General features: G+C 36.3%; 2 protein-coding genes and 3 non-coding genes across 5 annotated transcripts in view; 3 read left to right on the forward strand and 2 right to left on the reverse strand.

Annotated features, from left to right (window-relative positions):
• The window catches only part of LOC120415538 (SKI family transcriptional corepressor 2-like), a 116,147-nt gene extending 109,247 nt beyond the window's left edge, over positions 1 to 6,900 (forward strand). Inside the window, exons 3-4 of the mRNA XM_039577107.2 lie at positions 6 to 114; positions 6,731 to 6,900. Coding sequence (XP_039433041.1) covers positions 6 to 114; positions 6,731 to 6,900 — 279 coding nt within the window. The remainder of the gene's footprint in view (positions 1 to 5; positions 115 to 6,730) is intronic.
• Trnaq-cug (transfer RNA glutamine (anticodon CUG)) lies at positions 6,526 to 6,597 on the reverse strand. The gene has a single exon. It is a non-coding gene; the product is annotated as a tRNA-Gln (tRNA).
• Positions 6,901 to 12,216: 5,316 nt separating the features above from the next.
• On the reverse strand, positions 12,217 to 12,288 carry Trnag-ucc (transfer RNA glycine (anticodon UCC)). Its single transcript has one exon. It is a non-coding gene; the product is annotated as a tRNA-Gly (tRNA).
• Positions 12,289 to 14,900: 2,612 nt separating this feature from the next.
• Positions 14,901 to 14,974, forward strand: Trnan-guu (transfer RNA asparagine (anticodon GUU)). The gene has a single exon. It is a non-coding gene; the product is annotated as a tRNA-Asn (tRNA).
• A 2,229-nt stretch (positions 14,975 to 17,203) lies between these two features.
• Positions 17,204 to 18,797, forward strand: LOC120416953 (UPF0415 protein C7orf25 homolog). The gene is made up of 2 exons (XM_039578862.2): positions 17,204 to 17,469; positions 17,548 to 18,797. The coding sequence occupies exons 1-2, from the start codon at positions 17,317 to 17,319 to the stop codon at positions 18,505 to 18,507; spliced, it is 1,113 nt and encodes a 370-aa protein (XP_039434796.1). The 5' UTR covers positions 17,204 to 17,316; the 3' UTR covers positions 18,508 to 18,797.
• The last annotated feature ends 4,824 nt before the right edge of the window (positions 18,798 to 23,621 follow it).

Here is a 23,621-nt window from a genome sequence, read left to right on the forward strand (position 1 = left end):
AACAGATAAACCTGCGACTGATACTCGTCAGCGGCAAGACGAAAGAGTTTCTCTTCAGCCCGTCCGACTCCGCGGGGGACATCGCACTGACAGTGTTCGAGAACTGGCCCGACGGTAAGTTTGTTTACACTTATTTTCCTGTTTTCTTCCTCAGTCGTTTTATGAATGCGAATCGCAATACAGTAGTTGTTCGGTAACTGGGCGTTGTTTAACTGGGCTGCTTTTTAACTGGGCGCTCGATAACTGGGCCGTAGCCCAGTTAAAAAGCAGACAAACGTCAAAAAACCAAAACAAACCAAAAAGACCGAGGGGTTAATGGATGCAAAAGCATGTTCAATAAATAATAAAAACTTTTTTCCATCTTTTATTTCATTTCAAGTCACAATTAAAGAAATATGAAAAGTAAACATCGTAAATAAATTTGATTAACTTTTATTTTTATATTTCATCAGGAAAATATTATGCATCGGTGTTCCCCTCGTTATTTTTCGTTCAGCCCAGTTAGCGAGCAGCATTCGGTGACTGGGCTACGTTCTCAGCCCAGTTACCGAACAAATACTGTATAATTGGGTAGTGCAAATGCGACATGAATGAAACTGACAGCTAACGTGTCGGCCAGACAAGAAGCAGTTTTGTAGAGTTCGAAATTGAGCTAATCGTCAACATTTTCTTTGGATCAATTTTAGAGCAACTGCATGAACTGTCATTATGTTGCCATAATGGGCGTAGAAAAATGCCAAAATGCTGAACATTACTGATAAAACCAGGCAAATCGATACTTTTGAACTTCTCATACCAATTGAGGACCGTTTATAACCCTTTCCACTCGGCTTTAATTTTAGACAGTTTTATTAATTTTGTCGAGCAATAAAACGCGTCTCGACGTTGGCTAGCCGTCGTCGTCATTGGTCACCGTTAACCAAATTGTTTTGAAACCCCCTGCGTGACACGTGACTAAAACGATGACGACAACACTGGGGCCTGGCAGTGCTGACAGAAAATACTCCAGCGAGACAGAGAGCGAGGGAAACGGGTGCACGATGTCATCGCTGATGTCAGCTTATAATGGGAAACAATTGAAATTTTTAGTTCAATTGCAAATAGGGGAGAAGTTTCCCTCTTTGGGGCTGACAAAGAGCACAGAAAGGTACTAGTGGCACCTCCCATTGCCTGTACTGACTCTAGCTGTCATTATATGGCTCTTTGCCAAGGTATGTAGATTAGATAAGGTAAGGCGAGTTTTTTGTCTAGCTGTCAAAATAGTTAGCACGAAACCCGGATTTTATATGCAGTTCTGCAGTGAAAATTTGATTTTCCGGCCAAATTACACCGGATTTTTTTCTGTAAGGTTGTTAAACAAATACGCTTAAAAAAATACGCTTTTAAAACAAACATATTTTTCAAACAAATAAATTCAGCTAAATACGTATTTCGGTTCAGTTTGGCATGCTTTACAAACTAACAGAAAAAAATCCGGTGAAACTATTTTGACAGCTGGAAAACCCACCTTACCTTAGTAATCTACATACGTTGGCTCCTAGCGATCATCTTTTTGAAAATTTTATGTTCAAATTAAATAAAAATAAACATAGATTGATAATAGCCTTCCTCCCACCTTCATAATCCTTCAGTTTTAGTCAAAATCGGTCTTACTCAAAATTGAGTCCTCGAGGAAAATGTCACAATTGAATTTGCTTAATTTTTTTTAGAAATTGAGGGATTTTTGATGTGCGTGTAATTGCCAAACATTACTACACGCACGTTCAAAATCATTCAGAAATAAGGCATCTGTCAGATTTAAGTGAATTTCACTCAGAATTCAACGCAAATTGAGTTGAATTCACCCAGATCTAAGTAAAATTCACTCAAATCTGTCAGATTCGCCATTTACTTAGTTCTGAGTAGGTTCAAATTTGATGAAAACTGAGTGATTATGGAATCGTAGAATTCTGCAATAAATAAGATTTTGGTATCGTTAAGTGTCCAACACTAGTAGTTTCTGCAACATCTTTCCAAACAATGCCACCGTCGACATGGTTGACAGTTTTGGGCTAGACTGAGCGTCTCGACATGTCTGTTTTTGTCTGTTAACGGCGCAGAGCAGTACCTTCTGCCACCTCCTAAAACTTGGCGCGCCCTAAGTGACACTCACACAATGTCTGAACGTTTTTCTGATTATAATGTGTTTTGATGGGTTCCAAAAAAACAAAACAAATCGTCTCCAAGACCGGTTTCACCCTAGAGAAAGAGAGGTTGTTAGGTCACTGGCGGCATCATCAGCATCATCCACAGCAGACAGTCTGCGAAACGGAATATATTGAATAATTATGTAAAACTGAAGTAATGGGAGGTGCCACTTCATTTTGGAGGGGTCCATCAATAAGGTGCCGAGGGGAGATCTCATACATATTCAAGACGAAATTACGTTAACGCTGTTTAAAGTGGAGCCCGGGCGTTAATCAATGCATTGTCGTAAATTTGGCGGAATATGAATTCTTGGTGGGTGTTATCTAACTTAAATTCGAAAAAATATATAAAAAACCCATGCAGCAACTCCTCATCTTTAACTCAAAGGTTGATTAGTTTGATTCTACGTGTAACTGTCAAAATCGTGCACGCTCCCAAGTAAACATTCGACTTACAGATTTTTAACCATTTGAAGCAAACGCTTTCGCCTCAAGGGGCTGGAAACTCTAATATTTTTTTAAAATACTGAGTATATTAACGATATTCCAGTATACTTGTTAGTATACTAACCGAAAAGCAATAAACTGTTAGTATATTAAGATACTCTCAGTATATTGGTAAGTATACTGGCGATATGTAAAGGAAATAATAAGTATACTAACATATATTTTGATATACTGGTTGACATAATAATTATAGCTCTAAGAGTTTCCAACCCCTTGTTTCGCCTGATTGACAAAAACAATTACATGGCGCCCTCATGTCTACTCTTCGGATGGAAATGTTTTCCCTAATTTCAACAATACAGAGAAACCCGTCCAAAAGTAGTAGTTTATTAGGGAAAAATGCCCCACGCCACAAAGAAAGATGTATGCTGCGGTGTTGTAATTTGTCTTCATTAGCTGCCATTCTGCGTAAGCCGCCGTCGGATGGTTGCTAATATATTAAGAACCATAAATTTTAGCCCACTCCGGAAATAGCTCCCGGAGCTGGTTGGTTTCGGGACGAGGAACCAAACCGAAAATTAGTCACGGCCATTCCCGGCCCATCGGTCACGCGGCGATCGATCTCCAGAGAGGTTGAAGAAAGAGCGTAAATGGGCGAAACGTGATGTCTCACGTGTGGATTGTTTGTTTGTTTGTTTAATTTAGCGTGTATCAATCAGACTTTTGTGGGAGAGATTAATTTCGAGGGACTTATTCGGCAGAACGATTGTTGATTGAATTCAACATGGCCTATTCTCAATAAATGAAAATTCTACCCAAAAACATTAATGCAAATACAAGCCTGCATAAGGCTTTCTAGTCAGAAAATTACCAACACGTTCAAAGTATGTTTACATGACAGCTGGACGTTTGTTTGCATCAGGTTTCCTATCTCTTTCTAGCATTCTTTTTTTGCCAGGCGACTTCTAGCTGGTTTTTTTGACTGACCGCCCGATATGTCAGCCAACATACTTCGCAGGGCTGTGACAGCTCGAGCTCGATGTACAATAAGGCTTTCTAGGCCCAGTGAAAAAAATATAATTTAGCCCAAAAATGACGAACTTCTCGTCACAGTGTCCTAATGAAAACAATGATCGGGCTCGAGCTGTCACAGTCCTGCGAAATATGTTGGCTGACATATCGTGCGGTCAATAATAAAACAACTAGAAGTTGCCTGACAAAAATCTTTTGTTGGAAAAAGAGCTGCCATGTGAACATACTTTGAATGTGTTGGTTAATTTCTGACTAGAAAGCCTTATTTCTGAAGCTTTCACGTTGAAATTCGTAGAAATTAGAGAGCACACATGGAAAATTAATGTTTATGTTTATCAATGTTACTCTCAGAGTTCCAATCGAGCTGCCAACTAAGGGTTCCTGTCAGGCGACAAGACCTTAAAAGAAAAGGTTGGAACCCTTTAAAATACCTAGCTTTGAACAACAACATTCAAAGTACTATTGTTGTTTTTAATAAAAAAAACTTTAATTAATCCACCTTTAGGTGGTTGGTGCCTTCCTCGCATATTTTTATCAAAATATCTGAGATCCGGCCTCAAAAAATTTTTATTAAAAACATTAAAGTACTTATAACTTTAGATAGGGTTGTCAGATCTTCAATCTTTTGGGCTTGTTGAAAAGGTCTTTTGATTACTTCAAAATATTTGGGATCCAGCCTCAAAAAAGTGTACAAATAACACTTAAGTGCTCATAACTTTTGATGGGGTTGTCAGATCCTCAATCTTTTGAACGCGTTGGAAAGGTCTTTTAAAGGCCTTTCTAAAAACGTATAGTATGGTGGGTTTTCTCACAAAAACCACCCTTTTTACAATCTTCGGAAGTTTAGCTAAAATCGTTTTTTAAGCATAACTTTTGAAGTACTTTTCTAAACTTCATAATATCAACTAGGGTCTTGTGGGACCCCAAGACGGATCGAATGAGACCAAAACGGTCCAAATCGGCTCAGCCAGTCCGGAGATAATCGTGTGCATATTTTTCGGTGCATGGACTCACATCCAGACACACGCACAGACATTTGTTCAGAATTTGATTCTGAGTCGATAGGTATACGTGAAGGTGGGTCTACGAGGTCGAATAAAGAAGTTCATTTTTCGAGTGATTTTATAGCCTTTTCTCATAGAGGGTTTCACTTAAAAATTTCCATACAAAATGAAAATGAAATGCGCAAACGCTACTTTAAATTTAAATTAAGTATTTATAAATTTCAAGTTATAAACCCCATTTTAAAGCATACATGAATAAAAAAAAAACAAAAACTGTTTTACTGAAAGAATATGTAAATTTAAAGATATTTAATACATTCTATCAAAAAGGCACAAAGTAAAGAAAATCATGGTAATATTACATCTGGGAATGTGTACATCTTTTATGTCAGAAAAAAATGTGTAATTTTAACATTGAGAAGGTTCAAATTTACTTCTTTTAGGATACTATTTTATTATCACTAAAGAAGATCAGGAATGTTTTGCAATACCTATAAGTCAGCTTTACATATTTCACTCAAAATCTTTACTTTAGTTCTTTTCGGTAGATAATGTCCTGTTGAGAACAATCTTACGTGACTAATTTGACAGATGCCCCCTTACTCATTTCTGAGAAGTTTCGGTTTTGATGAAAACTGAATGATTTTTCAAGGGCATTCAAAAAAAATCACGTTCCGTGAAATTTTCGTGCAAAGTGGTGTTTTAAAAATATGGTTCCAGTCGTTTCAATTCAAGTACAATGTTTTTGCGAAAAAGTTTCCTCTATTTAGCCATAGTTCAGGCAATAAGGGTGGTCCAGCTTGGATGAAAGTGGTCAACAAAATGGTGTTTTAATGTTTTTTTTTTTTGTTGGCAAGAATCGATTTCAAAAAAATCTTGTATTTGTTTCTCTGCCAACGGATCGTGTAGGAACCACGTGACTTTCACCTAATGGTGCAAAGCCAATGTTAAACCTAAAATATTATTTATCCACGTAACACGTGACCAGGCCAAATTCACCTATTTGCATCTAGCTAGATTTTTCATAATTTCTAATGTGACCAAAATAGGTATATAATCGATATTGCGAGCATGGCAATAAATTTTGCGTGCCCTGCTCTCAAACTTACGTTTGTGCGTGCGTAACGTATTATTTATATTGTGCAAAACACACGTTAGGCACGTAAATTTCGACTTCAAACAAACTTTAAAAGTACCTCCATTAAAACAGCACTCTTTGTTGTGACGCAGGGTGCCATAATGGCGACGTCAACCGCCATAAAACAAACTACGCCCCCATTACTCTAGCGTAATTTTAATAAAAAGATCATTGTGATAAGAGTTTGTTGTGCGCGCCTGCAAGGTATGCTACCCGGCTGACGTGTGACGTGACGTCCTACGTGTGCGATATTTTTGCGCGCGCTCTTTCATGAATTATTCCGCTGCGGCATCACTACTACCTTGCGGGGTCTAATTTTAGGTCAGTTTTTTTATAATGTTCGTTGCCGCTGCGAGACCACCTGATGACGGATGTACGGGACTTGGCCAGGTCATTCCCAGTATACACCGTTTAAAAAAACTCCGGGAAATGTGGAGAGAATTTGCGCAAAAAGAATGTGTTATATCAAAGCTGTGTAAATTTACATAGTATTATGACACTGTCAATTTTTGTCACCTTCCAAAATCGAACTTTTTTACTGTGTACCTGAATCCGCATCAGTGTACGTATGATGCAAAATGAAATATTTTTTATTCTACCCCCGCGAAACTGTTTAAAATATTTAATTTGACTCTGTTTCTTCTTGAACAAAATTTGAGACGAAGACTGATTAAAGTTAAATTTTAAATGAAATTTTAGTGTAAAAAATACTCATTTCAGGTTCTACCGAGATTTGAACTCGGATCGTTGGATTCAGAGTCCAAAGTGCTAACCATTACACCATAGAACCGGTTGGTGAAAGGGGCTGCCAAATACCAGTTTTCTTCTGCTCTCCTCAACTCAACCTGCTCTCAGACTCGAAACCTTTAATGCACTGGCACAAATTACAACACTAAATTAACAATACACCTCTTGCCTTGCAGACTGGGAATCGGAAGCGGTGGCGAAGGCGGAGATCCTAAGACTTATCTACCAGGGCCGGTTCCTGCACTGCAACGTGACGCTGGGCGCGCTGGGGCTGCCGCTGGGCAAAACGACCGTGATGCACCTGGTACCACGTGATAATCTACCCGAGCCAAACTCGCAAGGTTAGTATTTTGGTTGGCGATGCGCCGCCGGTGAGCAATTCTCTGAGGGAAAGTTTATTTGGGTTTTATTGCGTCCTGATTGTGTCTTCTTGCCTAATAATTTTGACATGATGTTTTATCTGGTTTTTGGTCGACGATATTAGTATCAATTCAATAGTAATTTATTGCATTTTTATTTTTAAAAATATTTTTAAACAAAAATTAAATTCATTAACAATATAAAAAAAATATATGTTTTATGAAAGATGATGTTTATGCATAGCGTCTTTGAATTGATCCTAAAATCTTTTAATTTTGTTTATTTTGTTACAGGGCAATTCTCTACGAAATCGGTCTTTTTTCTTCAATTTTAATTTTTGTATTTTTTAATCCGACTGAAAGTTTTTTGGTGCTTTCGGTATGCCCAAAGAAGCCATTTTGCATCATTAGTTTGTCCATATAATTTTCCATACAAATTTGGCAGCTGTCCATACAAAAATGATGTATGAAAATTCAAAAATCTGTATCTTTTGAAGGAATTTTTTGATCGATTTGGTGTCTTCGGCAAAGTTGTAGGTATGGATACGGACTACACTGGAAAAAAATGATACACGGTAAAAAAATTTGGTGATTTTTTTATTTAACTTTTTATCACTAAAATTTGATTTGCAAAAAAACACTATTTTTATTTTTTTTATTTTTTGATATGTTTTAGAGGACATAAAATGCCAACTTTTCAGAAATTTCCAGGTTGTGCAAAAAATCATTGACCGAGTTATGAATTTTTTAATCAATACTGATTTTTTTCAAAAAATCGAAATATTGGTCGCAAATTTTTTTCAACTTCATTTTTCGATGTAAAATCAAATTTGCAATCAAAAAGTACTTTACTGAAATTTTGATAAAGTGCACCGTTTTCAAGTTAAATCCATATTTAGGTGACTTTTTTGAAAATAGTCGCAGTTTTTCATTTTTTAAATTAGTGCACATGTTTGCACACTTTTGGAAAAAATATTTTTAAAAAGCTGAGAAAATTCTCTATATTTTGCTTCTTTGGACTTTGTTGATACGACCTTCAGTTGCTGAGATATTGCAATGCAAAGGTTTAAAAACAGGAAAATTGATGTTTCCTAAGTCTCACCCAAACAACCCACCATTTTTTAATGTCGATATCTCAGCAACTAATGGTCCGATTTTCAATGTTAATATATGAAACATTTGTGAAATTTTCCGATCTTTTCGAAAACATTATTTTCAAAATTTTCAAATCAAGACTAACATTTCAAAAGGGCCAAACATTCAATATTACGCCCTTTTAAAATGTTAGTCTAGATTTGAAAATTTTAAAAATAATGTTTTCGAAAAGATCGGAAAATTTCACAAATGTTTCATATATTAACATTGAAAATCGGACCATTAGTTGCTGAGATATCGACATTAAAAAATGGTGGGTTGTTTGGGTGAGACTTAGAAAACATCAATTTTCCTGTTTTTAAACCTTTGCATTGAAATATCTCAGCAACTAAAGGTCGTATCAACAAAGTCCGAAGAAGCAAAATATAGAGAATTTTCTCAGCTTTTTAAAAATATTTTTTCCAAAAGTGTGCAAACATGTGCACTAATTTAAAAAAAATGAAAAACTGCGACTATTTTCAAGAAAGTCACCTAAACATGGATTTAACTTGAAAACGGTGCACTTTATCAAAATTTCAGTAAAGTACTTTTTGATTGCAAATTTGATTTTACATCGAAAAATGAAGTTGAAAAAATTTTGCGACCAACATTTCAATTTTTTGAAAAAATAAGTATTGATTAAAAAATTCATAACTCGGTCAATGATTTTTTGCACAACCTGGAAATTTCTGAAAAGTTGGCATTTTATGTCTTCTAAAACATATCAAAAAATAAAAAAAATTAAAAATAGTGTTTTTTTGCAAATCAAGTTTTAGTGATAAAAAGTTAAATAAAAAAATCACCAAATTTTTTTTACCGTGTATCATTTTTTTCCAGTGTAGTCCGTATCCATACCTACAACTTTGCCGAAGACACCAAATCGATCAAAATATTCCTTCAAAAGATACAGATTTTTGAATTTTCATACATCATTTTTATATGGACTGCTGCGAAATTTGTATGGAAAATTATATGGACAAACTTATGATGCAAAATGGCTTCTTTGGGCATACCGAAGGCATCAAAAAAGTTTCAGTCGGATTAAAAAATACAAAAAAATCGAATGACCGAAATCGGAGAGAACTGCTCTACATCGGAAATTGCATTATTGCAACACATGAGAAAATCCAGTGAAAATAAAATCTGATATTTTAAGTGATTCGGCATATCTATTATAGCATTGGCGCAAATTTTTATGTCATATTCAATAGTTTTTGTAGATTTTAGCAAAATTCACACTGAAAACTATTTTTGATTTCACTGCGTCAATCGATTCTATACGTCAAATTTTCTTCAAAATGTGTCCTGGATCAATCTACCGGATTTGTGGTTCCAGAGATATCCTAGTTTCAAAATTAAGATCGATAAAAATCGGTTTTCTTGCATTTTTTGTTGGAATCAACATCCCCTCCAAATTTGAACTTGAAGACTGTTCAAAAATATAGGTAAACGAAGCATCTAGTGTTTATATGTCTTAGTCGACCAAGGAAGCAATGAGTTGCAGCTTTAAACACAATTAAAAAAGTTTATCTGACCTTAAACTTGGGTTTTAGATTCATATAATGTTAACAGTCTGTGCTTTCTTGTGACAACGACCATTTTGATCGAAAATGAGTTGAATGGTCGTTGTCACAAGATAGCACAGAAGTGACGAGTTGTAGAAAAATACATTTTTTTTAACTCCGTTGCAAGTCATTTATGTGGCATATTAAAAGCGTTTTGTGATACATTGAATGCTTGTGCCGAATCTGAAAATATATTAAAATTTTAAAATAATTTTAATATCACGCGATTTTTTTAAACTCATGAATTTTGTAAAGTAGGAAAGCCGAAATAAGTCTAATGCCAAAGATTTTAAATGGTTTCGTATATATTGTGGTTCAACTTTTTAAGTCACTTTCATGTATTCAAAATTTTGTTTTTCATAATATTGTATTTCAATGTAATATGGAAAACGAACAATTTTTTAAGTTATTTTTGCGAAATATTGCTAAGCATATCAAGACAATCAAGTTATTTTGAGCTTGAGAGACCACCCATGGTTGCCCCTCCGTTGGTGAACTAAACCGTAATTTATATAATTGGTCACCAACGGCGCCTGCCATGGGACAGAAATGTTAGTACCGCTTTTTGTAACTTTCTCAGAGAGTTGCTCTTTTCTCCTACAAGGTCAATCATATCTAATAAAATTTCCGTTTTCCATTTTAGATCAGCGGCAAAAGAGTAAAGGCGGCTCCAGTAGATGTTGTTCCACTAGTTGTTGTATATTGTAACCAATTTTTACCGAGTACTACTAACACCACTACTATTACATTTACCGTGCTGCTCCGAATACTACCCATTAACGACGCTACGCAACATCCACACACCGCATCCTGAGCTGAGCAACAATAGGCAGAGCTGTTGTTTCGTTGTTACGATTTCGTTCGAGAGAGTATTTACGGAGCCGGTACTTTTAAGTTGTTTGTTTTTCGTTTCGTTTGTTTTCAATTACGCGCTCCTCGTTTCGCAAGCGCGCCGATCAAGCAAAGTATGATAAATTTAAAGTTTAATTAGTTTTCTAAGGGCGAGATTTGCGCGTGGGCGCAAGATAGAGAGAGAGAGAGTGCAAGCAAACGCAAACGTGGTAAATATTTTTAGCGAAAATTCTATACATATACAAACAAACAGACAGACACACAGACTCACAACGCAACGGAAGGTAAAAGTGTAGTAATTATTGAAACATATGACAAAATTTAGGAATCAAATTACTAGCTCTATTTCGGCCGTTTTGTTGATCGGTTTCGCGCGCCAATTTAGTTTTTCCCCCATTTGGTTTTCAAAGAGTATGTTCTGTTCGGCATTCGTTGGGATTGATCGCAGGATTGTGGAGCAAGAGATTATTTTGTGAAGCTCGATTGTGGGACTAAAAATAGCAACTAGTTTACCGTTGCAATTGCGCGCACCGGTGGTGATGACCTAAACACATCGAAGCTTTTGTTGAGACAAACATCCCTACAAAGGTGGCATTTAGATCCAACATAAAAGCTCACAAAATGCATAACCAGTTGCGGTTAACGGTCGGATTTTTTTGCGATCTGACTTTTCGAAGATTAGAAATATCAAGTAAACCAATTGTTATCGTGTTCATTTAGTTTTCTTCTTTGTTTACGGTGAGATTGTACAAAAAATCTTCTTCTGTTCGATGGTACCGTAAGATGATGACGAGTTGGCTTGCAGAATCAACTTGCGTCGCGTGTATAGTTTTATATGGTCTTTGTAGGAAGATGTACGGAAAGAAAGAGAGGATAAAGTTTTCTAATCGATTGTATGTGTTCAGAACGTAAGAAACTGTGAATGTACCCCGAACTATGACTACTAATCACACACACACGCATCCAAAAAAAAAACAACAAATTCTGATAAATAGCCACTCTAACGTTCGCTATAGGTTCAATCAAAAGCCACTCATTGTAATCCAAAAGGTATAGATAGTTGTTCTTGAAGTCCCTTTCCCCTTAAAATCAAACTAAACCTCCCACGTACATATATATGCAAAGCCTTCCTTTATCAGAAAATGTCACACACACACATACATACACACTCGTTCTACTCTATTGTTGTTAATCTATTGTACTATCGAAACCAGAGCTATTTATACTTTACCTTGAAGACGAACAAGTATCCTTCTAATCGATACAGCGGACTGTAGTGACTAGTCTACCATGTATAAAATCGCATACAACCATCACTCAAACACACACAAACACACACAAACACATACAGACACATTTCCCCCCAACTGTCAAGTCTTTATCGCATTCTCATCGTTATCGTCGTCGTAGTCGTCGCTGTCATAATTATCTCAACACACTCACAGACACAGATACAAACACAAACACACACACAAACACGAAACATAACCATGTTCGATAACCGTTTGCCGATGTAAACAAACTAGAGTGCAATACAATAGTTAAGTAAACAAACCCGCAAAAACAAGCTTCAAATCAAATGCATCACATTAACAAAAAGAGGCACAACCTCAGTCGCAACATTTGCCCTATTTTGCTAAAATTCAAACGACTTATCAACCGAACATTTACCATGAATTGCAAGTGCTGATTTGCTTCAGTGTAGCTCCGATTCTACCAACCTCATCAACATCGATCATAAAAAAAGTATCCTGCGTCGGCCGGGAATCGAACCCGGATCAACTGCTTGGAAGGCAACTATGCTGACCATTACACCACCGACGCTTGTGATGGGCGGGGCTGGGCGCACACCATTGCAATCAACTCGTTTTGACACACTTGGTGGAAAATTTGATTTCAACTTGGATGAATTTGTGTTCATCCTTTGTCTTGATGGCATTTCAAACTTTGTTCAAATTTTTGGGGTAAATTTTGAATCATTGACAGGTTGATGATTTGATTCTACTTCTTTTCATTTGGTTGATTTTTACGAAATAAACAAATTATTTTGCAAAACTTTTAATATAACATTTCCTGCTCACTTCCAGTTGAGCTATTCACTACTCACCAGAATTCCGGATAAAAGTTCTCAAACCTCGATAAAAGTTTACCCAAAATTCATAAACTTCTTTCAATTTATGATTGAATTGTTTGTTCTAAAGAGGATTTTTTGGAATATTTGGTGCGTATTGTTGTAACAATCGAAGAAGTTTGACTTTTTCGTGCAATTTAAAGTTTTTTTTCCGTTTTGAAGAAATTTAAAATATTATCGCATTTAGAGAAAAAAAACTACAAAAATAACACATCCGTTCGAACATCAAAGTACACAACAAAGCAAATTCTCCAATAAAATTGCTTAAATATTTATTTAGCTGGCGTAAATTACTTGCACCACAGATATCATCATATTTTCATCGATAACGCAATTCATAGAACAACAAAAAACTGATCACAAAACGTAATTACTAAAATGAGCGAAAAACCAATACCAAAACAAGATAGATGAGACAGAAGAAAAATAAAGATTATATATTCATATTTGCTTTTTTTTTTAAACAAAGAACAAACAAAAAAACAATTTAATCAAAACTGAGTTCACGTTTGCTTCAATGCATAAAAATGTAACAAACTAAACAAATAGACAGCAAAAGCAAAACAATAGGCTGAGAGGTTGTTGCCAGCGGACTCGCTGCTGATCGATATACGGTTAAAACATAAACAAATAATAGAGAAAAAAACAAAAAAGAATAATCTTACAGCAAGATAAAAAAAAACTAGCGAAATGTCGAACAATTTAAACAGACAAAAACACACAGAAACATACACGCTCACTCACACTAACACAACCACACACGCGCATACAGAAAGAGGAAATATTTTTATATTTTTACGAAGAAAGAAAGAAAAAAACCACAAAGGTAAACTAAACTTAACTCCTAACCAAGTAGTTGCGCGCGCACGTAACTGTGTGTGAGGGCGAAGGGACAGAAGCGCACGTGGCTAGGCGAACGTGTTTTAAAACAAAAATCCACTAAAACTAGCAACACTGTAAATATTGTAATTAAACGAGAAGAGGAAACAAAGAAACAAAAAAAAACCGGCAACACTGTGTATAAAGGCAAAGACAAGTCGAGAGAAAGGGCAGAAATGTTTGGATCACTGGCTCCTCCGCAGAAAATACTAAATCAAAATAGTGAATAAAACGCTCCTCGATTGAAACAACAAAACACTGGCAACTCCATTTTCCCATGGCTTGGTACACAGCCGCACTTCATCATGCGACGAAACGCGGGGCGAGAAATTTTCTAGTAAAACAAAAAGAAAAAGAAGCAGAAGAAATCATAACTCAAGTGTTGCATTTTTCTCTTGAATACGCAAGCGTGGAATGAAATTTAAGGTTAAATAAATTCACAAAACTGGTGCTTACAAGGACACACACGCGTTCTGTTTTATAGTTTTTAAACCCTCAGAGAAAACGTCGTTGTACTCTTATTTTTTTCGTTTTTAAGTTTATCTAGAACAAATAAAACGGGGGAGAAAACGCGCATGAAAGGAAAAACTATATACAAGTGGAACACACGAGTGGAAAATCTTCTGACGAAAGCGTTTGGAAGTGAAGATTGGTTACGAATGAAGCAAAAAAAAATCGGTAAAATTAGGTATTCGATAACTATATTATAGCTATTACGTATTTTAAAGAGAGGAAAACTAGATGGGAAAAATACAAAAGAAAACTGCGTATATTGTAAGAAATTGAACTAAAACAAGTATAGTGACAAATTAATTTAAATAAACTGAAATGATGAAAAAAATGGTTAAAAGTGAATGAAAGAAGTATTGTGTTTGATTCTAACATCTCCGAAAAAATCCCTGCTCTAGTGTCTTTCAAAATTTGATTTTTATTTAATATTTCATTGAATTTTTACTTAAGCACATAAAACGGTGAAGATAGATTTACGAATTCCATTGCAAATCATTAAAAATAAACAGCGCTTTCCTAATTTTGATACTTTTTCGAACTTTTGATGTAAACAAAATTCAGAATGAATGACATTAAAGAACACATTCAACAAATTCTGAATTATATCTGTATATTTAAAAAAAAAAATGTTAAAATTTGTATAGAAACTTTGTTACGGGGGAGGGAGAGGGGGTCTAAAAATCCGATTTTTAAGTTACGTAATAAAAGAACGCTCCCTAAATGTTTCATGCTAGTCAAACATGATGAACTCCACACTGTCCTCTATTTATGGGACCACTGTTCGATTCATTGGATGAATCTGACCAAACTGTAAAATTTGAATCTTCTATCTTGTACACACCTACACTGAGATAGTGTCTCACGCCCACACTGAAACGCCCGATTCTGTTTCTAACTATCAACGCACTCATACATGGCCTTCGTGGCGCAATCGGTTAGCGCGTTCGGCTGTTAACCGAAAGGTTGGTGGTTCGAGTCCACCCGGGGGCGGAATTCTTTTTTGTGGTGTAGTAATTTTACAGTCTGGACTCGATATGCCGATAGATTATCCGGAGGCATGGCTTTCTACCTAAGGTACTCGCGATTGAGTGTGTAGTAGTGCGGTTGTCAAAATCGTTATCTCTGACTCTCTCACTCCACTGACACTGACATTGTTTATGTTTTGGTTTTCCTGGCACGGTCCATTGTTCGTTTGTTATTGTTTTGGTTTTAGTGGCACGGAGCCATGCACTCACACTAATGCAAAGGAAGATCGCGAGTACCTATGATATACAGCCTTGATCCGGAGGTATTAGACTTTGACAAACAAACTCGCACTTGTCAGCTTTGTTTGTTTACCGAAACGTCAGCCTGCATACATTTTGCATTGTTTGCGAGTTTGACAAACTGTCAAACACGAAAAAGTGCAAATTTTCGGGCTTATTATAGTCTAATGCCTTCTGTTCTTTTAGCATCAAATTTGAGTTCTACGACCCCATTTTAGTTGAATTTAAATTGTTGATTGCATATTGCATTTCTACAACGTAAACAAAATATTTTGCAGTAATGAAAACATATTATTTCGGGGTAATATTAATTTCTGATCGCTTTTTTTTTTTATTTTAACGCAAACAAAAGAAATTGACAAGACAACATTTATTCGATGGATCAACTAGGAGACCACGAACGAACGAACTGTCAAGTAGGACCTTTTCTGCAGCCCTCTGTCACGACGGCCATGTTTATGAAACCTAAATGTTCGACGCGAACATGAAGACAACAAAGAAGATGAAAAACGCATTTGCTGTCAAAATTTTAAAATAAACAAACCGCGTGATAAAAAAGGCATAATTTCATAATGTTGAAATGATTTCCATGAAAAAATAACGACACGGGACGGATTTCCAAACACAAGTTCCCGAAGGACCCTATCCGCCAGAGACCGCCATATATGGATAAATGCCCCGCGAAATTGCGATAAAGACGGTTTTGCAAGTCTAGCAAAACATTGTAATAGAGCCGAAGCCAAAGTGTAAACAAATAATCTATCCTGCTTTTTCCTAATATAAACATCAACTGACGTGAGCAGGACAGACTCTTTGTTTACACTTCGACTTCGGCCGTTTTACATTGTTTTGCTTGAAGTTAGAAGTTCAGATTTCTTCGAACCACTTCGCGATGAACTTCTTGTGATTCCACAAAAGGTCGGATTCTACACAAGCACGCGATTCCTTCGATTCCCTGTGCGAGTCGACAGCGGGAGTGGGCCAGTCCGCGTAGAAGGTTATCGAAAGATGCTCGGAAAGACCAGCTCCGCCACAATCACCGGAATCACGGATGTTTCTGCACTTGGTCGGTTTCTCCCTGAATTGTGAAACATTACAGTCAGTGTGACTGTAATGTTTCATAATGATAAAATAGTTTTTTAACCACTTTTTTTTCCTTCAATTCCGAAAAATGAACCCAACACAAAAGGGCGATACTGTTGTTTACATTTGCTTTGTGGTGTAACCTGGCGGGTGATACCTTTGTTTTGGTTGGGTTGGGTGCACCCTTACCAAAAATCATGATTTTTTGAGTTCCAAATCCCACTTTTCATACGAATTTTTCAGTTCAACCCATATAATCATTTTTATGGTTGTAGTACCTGAACTCAAAAAATCGTATGAAAAGTGGGATTTGGAACTCAAAAAATCATGATTTTTGGTAAGGGTGTGGGTGACGAATACGGTGGGGCGAAAATGTAGGCACGCTCTTTTAAATTTCTTTTTGTCAATTTTCAATAGCAAAAATACCTTAATTAATTTCAAATCGCTCTGTTTAATAAAGTTATTGCTATTTTTTGATACTTTTTGACAAAATTGATTGTTTTAATGCATTTTTGAATTGATAGAAATTGCAAAATATTGAATGTTGATTTTTCCAATGGGCAGGTTGAAGATTTTGCCCTTTTGAAATGTTTTTTCTGAGTTTTTTGTAGAACAAAATTAAACTCCAGAACACAGGAAAAAATAAATGAAAGGAAAATTAAATAAAACACGTCAAAACTATATTTGAGACTTAATCTTAAAAAAAATATTTTCATAAATATATATATTTTTTAAACGATGTTCAGCGGTTGAGCACCTCTGGCACGTGTTTTAAAGCACATCGATAAAGAAGTTACATCAAAACGTCCCAAAAATAACATCTCTCTCTCTGTTTTCGGTTGGCAGTCCTCTCTTGCCCACCCTGTTTGTGTTTGGGTCTCTCGCAACCTGCTGTCAAACATCAAAACAAAATCACTTCCGCACTCAACGCGAACAAAACAGCTCCAAAAACCCTTCCAGTTGTAATCCCTGAACGCGACTACGATGGAGTACTCGACGGAAGAACTGGACGCGCTGGCCCTGGAGAAGATCGAGACGGGTCAAAAGTTACTGGCGGATCTAGCCCAGCTGGACGGCGTCGACGGAGTGCGCAAAATTGGCAAGAAAATCTCCCAGGAACTCAAGTTCCTGAACAAGGTGAGTCCCTTTCACCAGCAATCTCTGGGAGACCTTGAACCTGAAGGATTAAAAGCCGTTGAACCTTCTTTCTCACAGGTGAAGAACGCGAAGAGTGTCACGATAAATCACATTTTGTGCTCGAATCTGACCCATTTCGCGTGTTTGGTGCAGTGTCTGATGAGCTGCACGGACGTGACTCACGTGGACTTTCCACTGCCGCTGGAGGATCGTGGTTCGAAGCTGCGTGTGGACATTGTTGCGGATGGGGGAGCGACCTGGATCAAGGTCATCGCCAGGAATCCCAAATCGCTGGCCGACGGAGTTCACGGGCGAACGAGTTACGGCTCCAAGAGTATTCTGGAACAGGCGGAAGAGTACGTGGAGGCGGCCGAGGCTAACCCGCACATGTTCAAACCTCCGCGAGTCGTTTTTCGCTTTCTCAGCAAAATCGACGACGAACTGATCGAGGAACTGCAGCAGGTCGGCATCACCGTACTGGTTCAGCAAACTTCCCAACCCGTGCCGCGCACGGAACCGACCGCCGTTCGGAAGCTCAATCTGGACATCACGACGCTGATTGCGTACGTCAGCGCCATGACCAACGGATCGTCCCACTGGGAGTACTCGGAACCGCTGCTCACCGAACAGGCCCGCTGGGAACGCGAAAAGCCCATCAAACCCCTTCTGGACGATCTCTTCCACGGGAAAGACCTCATCTGCTGCGAAACGGCTGTATCGTCCTTCCAGGAGATTCTCTCCATCCTGGGCGGACCAAAAGAAAAATCTCGCGCCGAACAGCTCTTCGAGCGCGTTCAAATGCTGCCCGATGTTCCGCTGCCACCGGAAATGCAAAACATTCGCGTCGGGGGCAAAATCAAACCTAGGAGTTTGCAAATCTTTGCCTTCGGAATGCAACACGAAGCGGTCACGGTGACGAGCAACGAGGGTTTCGTGCGGGCCGCCAGGATGCAAGGGCTGGAGGTACCGGTTGTGGTGCACGACGCACGAGCCCTAACCGAGGAGAAGGAAAAGAGCGCCCGGCTGCTCGAGGAGTGACGGAAAAGTGTGATTTGCGTGGGGAAACGAGGGGAGAAAAGTGTAACACAAAAATTGTGTATGCTGTGTTCATTTAAAATTTGGCGTAGGATTAACGAGAAAATACCAAAATTTACTAATTTATTAAACAGTACATATTTTGATTTGTGTGTTGAATTCTCGGTTGAAACTGTCATGTTTCCCTAAAATGAATGATAAAAGTGCACTCAAGAAAAAACATGTTTTTGGCTATTTTTGTTCCAAATTGATTTGGTTTAGGCATTGTAAATAAAACAGTTATGTTTAATACATTTGATCTGCTCTTCTCCTATCGAAGCCGAACCATTATCTTTAAAAATTCTTTTCAAATAACTTTGTTGCAGTCTCGTTTAAAAAAAAAAACTACGTAAATTTTTGCACAATAATGCCTCAACTGCTTTAATTTAGGCAAAATATTGCTTAAAATTGAGTAATAATTAAACAGCAAGAACAACAGTGATAAAATTACCTAAAACATACCTTTTATGATTAATTCCAGATGACCGTTTAAACACGAGGTTTTACTCTTACCCCTGGTGGCCAGCACTGAAGCTTATATTTTCATGCAAAAATAGTTTTAGTACAACCAAGTTAGCTTTCATGCTATAAAGCTCTAGCGAAAGCTAACACAACCTGTTGACATTGCACAAGAGCATTCTAGCTGTAATTTTGCAAGAGCAGCGTTTTGCATACCGTCCGGGCGCAAAATTGTTTATCACAACGTAAGGGACTTTTTTCACAGCTTTTTTCTCAACTCTGGAGTTTTTTTTTCAAAAAGGTCCAATAAACCAAATTGCAGTTTTAGCTTTTTGGGTGTTTTTTAATACCCCTGACTCAAGGCAGTTTCAAAAACACCCAAAAAGCAAAAACTGGAAATTTGGTTTATCGGACCTTCAAAAAAAAAAAAAAAAAAAACTCCAGATGTATTCGTACATATAAGGCTTTCTAGTCAGAAATTTACCAACACATTCAAAGTATGTTTACATGACAGCTGGACGTTTGTTTGCATCAGGTTTCCCTGGGATGGGATAAACAGAGAGAAAAAAACCTATTGTCAAACTAAACCACTTTCAACATGGCCGCTTCTGTCAACCTAAACCAGTCCTTTCTTATTAGGAGAAAATGAGAAGTATTGTAATTGGAGTTGAGAAAAATTAAAAAAAAATTAAATCAATTTCACAAATAATTGTAAATTGCATTAATAGATTGTTTAAAATATTTTCAATTGAAAGGCATTTATTTCTATCATACACCAAATGTTGACTTATCAGCATTTTCATTTTAAAAAATAATACATTTCATGAACTGACTATTCTTTTGCCCATTTAAAACTATTGTTATTTTTTTCGCGTTACATAGAAATGTCATCTAGATTGAACAATATTAAACCTGTGATTCCCATGAAAATAAAATGTGGCGTGAAGAAACAACATCGTACTGGATTTAAAAAGCAAACAAAAATAATGGCCACAGTTTAGCCTATTTGATTTTTTTTCGCACTTTTTTATTTCAACTCATTGCCACAAATTGAAAAACAAACTTTTTTGCTCTTTGAAGTGAATGAATTGGTACAAATTTGAATTCTTGCCAGCCATTTCTTTCGATTCTGACACCTTAGGGCGTGCGACCTATGGAATGTTAACTTTCTTCAAAGTTGAGTAAAAATTGCCGTTGAATTGGACGTGCTCCTCTTTGAGGAACTGGGAAAGATTAAAAAAAAAAATCTCCCCTCCCATTTAATGACTTGCAGGCTCGCTTGTAGGCTTTTTAGGATTTTTTTAGATTGAAGTAAGAAAACGCATTTAAATCGTATTGCATTTTTCACATCCAAATGAAAATTAAAAAACTTACTTATAAAAAACACATAAAAAATGAAGAAGTGAACATTTTTTGACTCATCTTTGATTTGCCAACCATTTCAAGTGATTTGTATCCGGCAGCTCCTTATGAACGGATCCACCGTAAAACGATGGAACATAAACTCAGGATTCTCCACCCACGTCCAACCGCAAATTTTAACAGCCAAATTCAAAAAAAATCTGCGAGGGAAAACTAAACAACATTTCAACCAAAGAAAAAGTCATCCGCATGCTTGAGCACTGAGTTGAAAAACATCATCAAGAAAATTTGAATTGTCAAGCTATCTGAATCACAGATTGCTTGATATTTGTTTTCGAACACAAATTTTCTTGCAAAAAACAGAAGAAGAATACAAACGTAAACACTCAAAAAGAAGACTCTATCCAGCCGTCCCGTCCCAGGTTTTTTTGACTGACTGCCCGATATGTCAGCCAACATACTTCGCAGAGCTGTGACAGCTACAGCTGAGCAATTCTCTACGAAATCGGTCTTTTTTCTTCAATTTTAATTTTTGTATTTTTTAATCCGGCTGAAACTTTTTTGGTGCCTTCGGTATGCCCAAAGAAGCCATTTTGCATCATTAGTTTGTCCATATAATTTTCCATACAAATTCGGCAGCTGTCCATACAAAAATGATGTATGAAAATTCAAAAATCTGTATCTTTTGAAGGAATTTTTTGATCGATTTGGTGTCTTCGGCAAAGTTGTAGGTATGGATACGGACTACACTGGAAAAAATAATACACGGTAAAAAAAAAATTGGTGATTTTTTTATTTAACTTTTTATCACTAAAACTTGATTTACAAAAAAACACTATTTTTAATTTTTTTTATTTTTTGATATGTTTTAGAAGACATAAAATGCCAACTTTTCAGAAATTTCCAGGTTGTGCAAAAAATCACTGACCGAGTTATGAATTTTTTAATCAATACTGATTTTTTCAAAAAATCGAAATTTTGGTCGTAAAAAAAAAATTAAATTTTTCAACTTCATTTTTCGATGTAAAATCAAATTTGCAATCAAAAAGTACTTTACTAAAATTTTGATAAAGTGCACCGTTTTCAAGTTATAGCCATATTTAAGTGACTTTTTTGAAAATAGTCGCAGTTTTTCATTTTTTTAAATTAGTGCACATGTTTGCCCAGTTTTGAAAAAAATATTTTTGAAAAGCTGAGAAAATTCTCTATATTTTGCTTATTCGGACTATGTTGATACGACCTTTAGTTGCTGAGATATTGCAATGCAAAGGTTTAAAAACAGGAAAATTGATGTTTTCTAAGTTTCACCCAAACAACCCACCATTTTCTATCGTCAATATCTCAGCAACTAATGGTCCGATTTTCAATGTTAATATATGAAACAATTGTGAAATTTTCCGATCTTTTCGAAAAAAATATTTTTGGAATTTTCAAATCAAGACAAACATTTTAAAAGGGCGTAATATTGAATGTTTGGCCTTTGTGAAATGTTAGTCTTGATTTGAAAATTCCAAAAATATTTTTTTCGAAGAGATCGGAAAATTTCACAAATGTTTCATATATTAACATTGAAAATCGGACCATTAGTTGCTGAGATATTGACGATAGAAAATGGTGGGTTGTTTGGGTGAAACTTAGAAAACATCAATTTTCCTGTTTTTAAACCTTTGCATTGCAATATCTCAGCAACTAAAGGTCGTATCAACATAGTCCGAATAAGCAAAATATAGAGAATTTTCTCAGCTTTTCAAAAATATTTTTTTCAAAACTGGGCAAACATGTGCACTAATTTAAAAAAATGAAAAACTGCGACTATTTTCAAAAAAGTCACTTAAATATGGCTATAACTTGAAAACGGTGCACTTTATCAAAATTTTAGTAAAGTACTTTTTGATTGCAAATTTGATTTTACATCGAAAAATGAAGTTGAAAAATTTTTACGACCAAAATTTCGATTTTTTGAAAAAATCAGTATTGATTAAAAAATTCATAACTCGGTCAGTGATTTTTTGCACAACCTGGAAATTTCTGAAAAGTTGGCATTTTATGCCTTCTAAAACATATCAAAAAATAAAAAAAATTAAAAATAGTGTTTTTTTGTAAATCAAGTTTTAGTGATAAAAAGTTAAATAAAAAAATCACCAAATTTTTTTTACCGTGTATTATTTTTTTCCAGTGTAGTCCGTATCCATACCTACAACTTTGCCGAAGACACCAAATCGATCAAAAAATTCCTTCAAAAGATACAGATTTTTGAATTTTCATACATCATTTTTGTATGGACAGCTGCCGAATTTGTATGGAAAATTATATGGACAAACTAATGATGCAAAATGGCTTCTTTGGGCATACCGAAGGCACCAAAAAAGTTTCAGTCGGATTAAAAAATACAAAAAAAATCGAATGACCGAAATCCTAGAGAACTGCTCAGCTAGATCATTGTTTGCATCAAGACACTGTGACAAGGAGTTCGTCATTTTTGAGTTAAATTATATTTTTTTCACTGGGCCTAGAAAGCCTTATTGAGGGAATAAAAATAATTATCAAGTCATTATCAATAAAATCTACAGTTGTCACACAGTTTTGAAAGCCATGGGATTCCTTTTTTTTCTTGGTAAAATTTAAGATTTATTTTTTGTGCTATTTCTAAAATTTTAAAGTTTTAATTTGAGATCTCTGTCAAACCACCTTCACACCCCTCGGCACTCTCTCCAGCGCAACACCTACCCGTCTTCAACACGCCGTATGCCGAGCAGCAAACATGCAAAACATGCATTACAGACTTTTCAACATAAAATCCGAATATTTTATATCTCTTGAAAAGATTATTTTATTTTTTTCATTTTTTTTATTATATTTGTTTTTATTGTTCATGGGATTCTTTAAAGGCAGTGAATCTCAACAGAGATTACAGCCTACTTGAATCTCACTGCAAGGTGTACAGAATGAATTTGGAGTTATTTTCCTGCCACGTGGTGGCTGATTGCCATGTGGCGTCCTCTGATCGATGCAGCCTTCTTAGTGTGCTTTGATTTTTCCCTATCGAGAAATTAAAAGTGCAACATGGAGTTAAACTTTCTGTCAAGCTTCTGTGAAGTTTACCATGACAGTTGCGAAACTTTAACTCCATGTTACCGGCTCACATCTCTCTTTTTAATTTCTCGATACATTTAGCTGGGACCATGAGAATTTCTGCGACGCCGGAATGAATCCGGTTCAAGGCAAGTCCAGGGGCCTCGGATCGTCTTGCACCCTTC

Source organism: Culex pipiens, chromosome 1 (genome assembly GCF_016801865.2).
Source record: "Culex pipiens pallens isolate TS chromosome 1, TS_CPP_V2, whole genome shotgun sequence".
Taxonomy (NCBI): Eukaryota; Metazoa; Arthropoda; class Insecta; order Diptera; family Culicidae; genus Culex; species Culex pipiens.

What these genes read in the sequence shown, in the direction of transcription:
- LOC120416953 (XM_039578862.2), top strand. Translation starts at nt 17,317, where the DNA reads ATGGAGTACTCGACGGAAGAACTGGACGCGCTGGCCCTGGAGAAGATC. An exon ending in AACTCAAGTTCCTGAACAAG is followed by an intron (nt 17,470 to 17,547) that starts GTGAGTCCCTTT and finishes TCTTTCTCACAG; the next exon opens with GTGAAGAACGCGAAGAGTGT.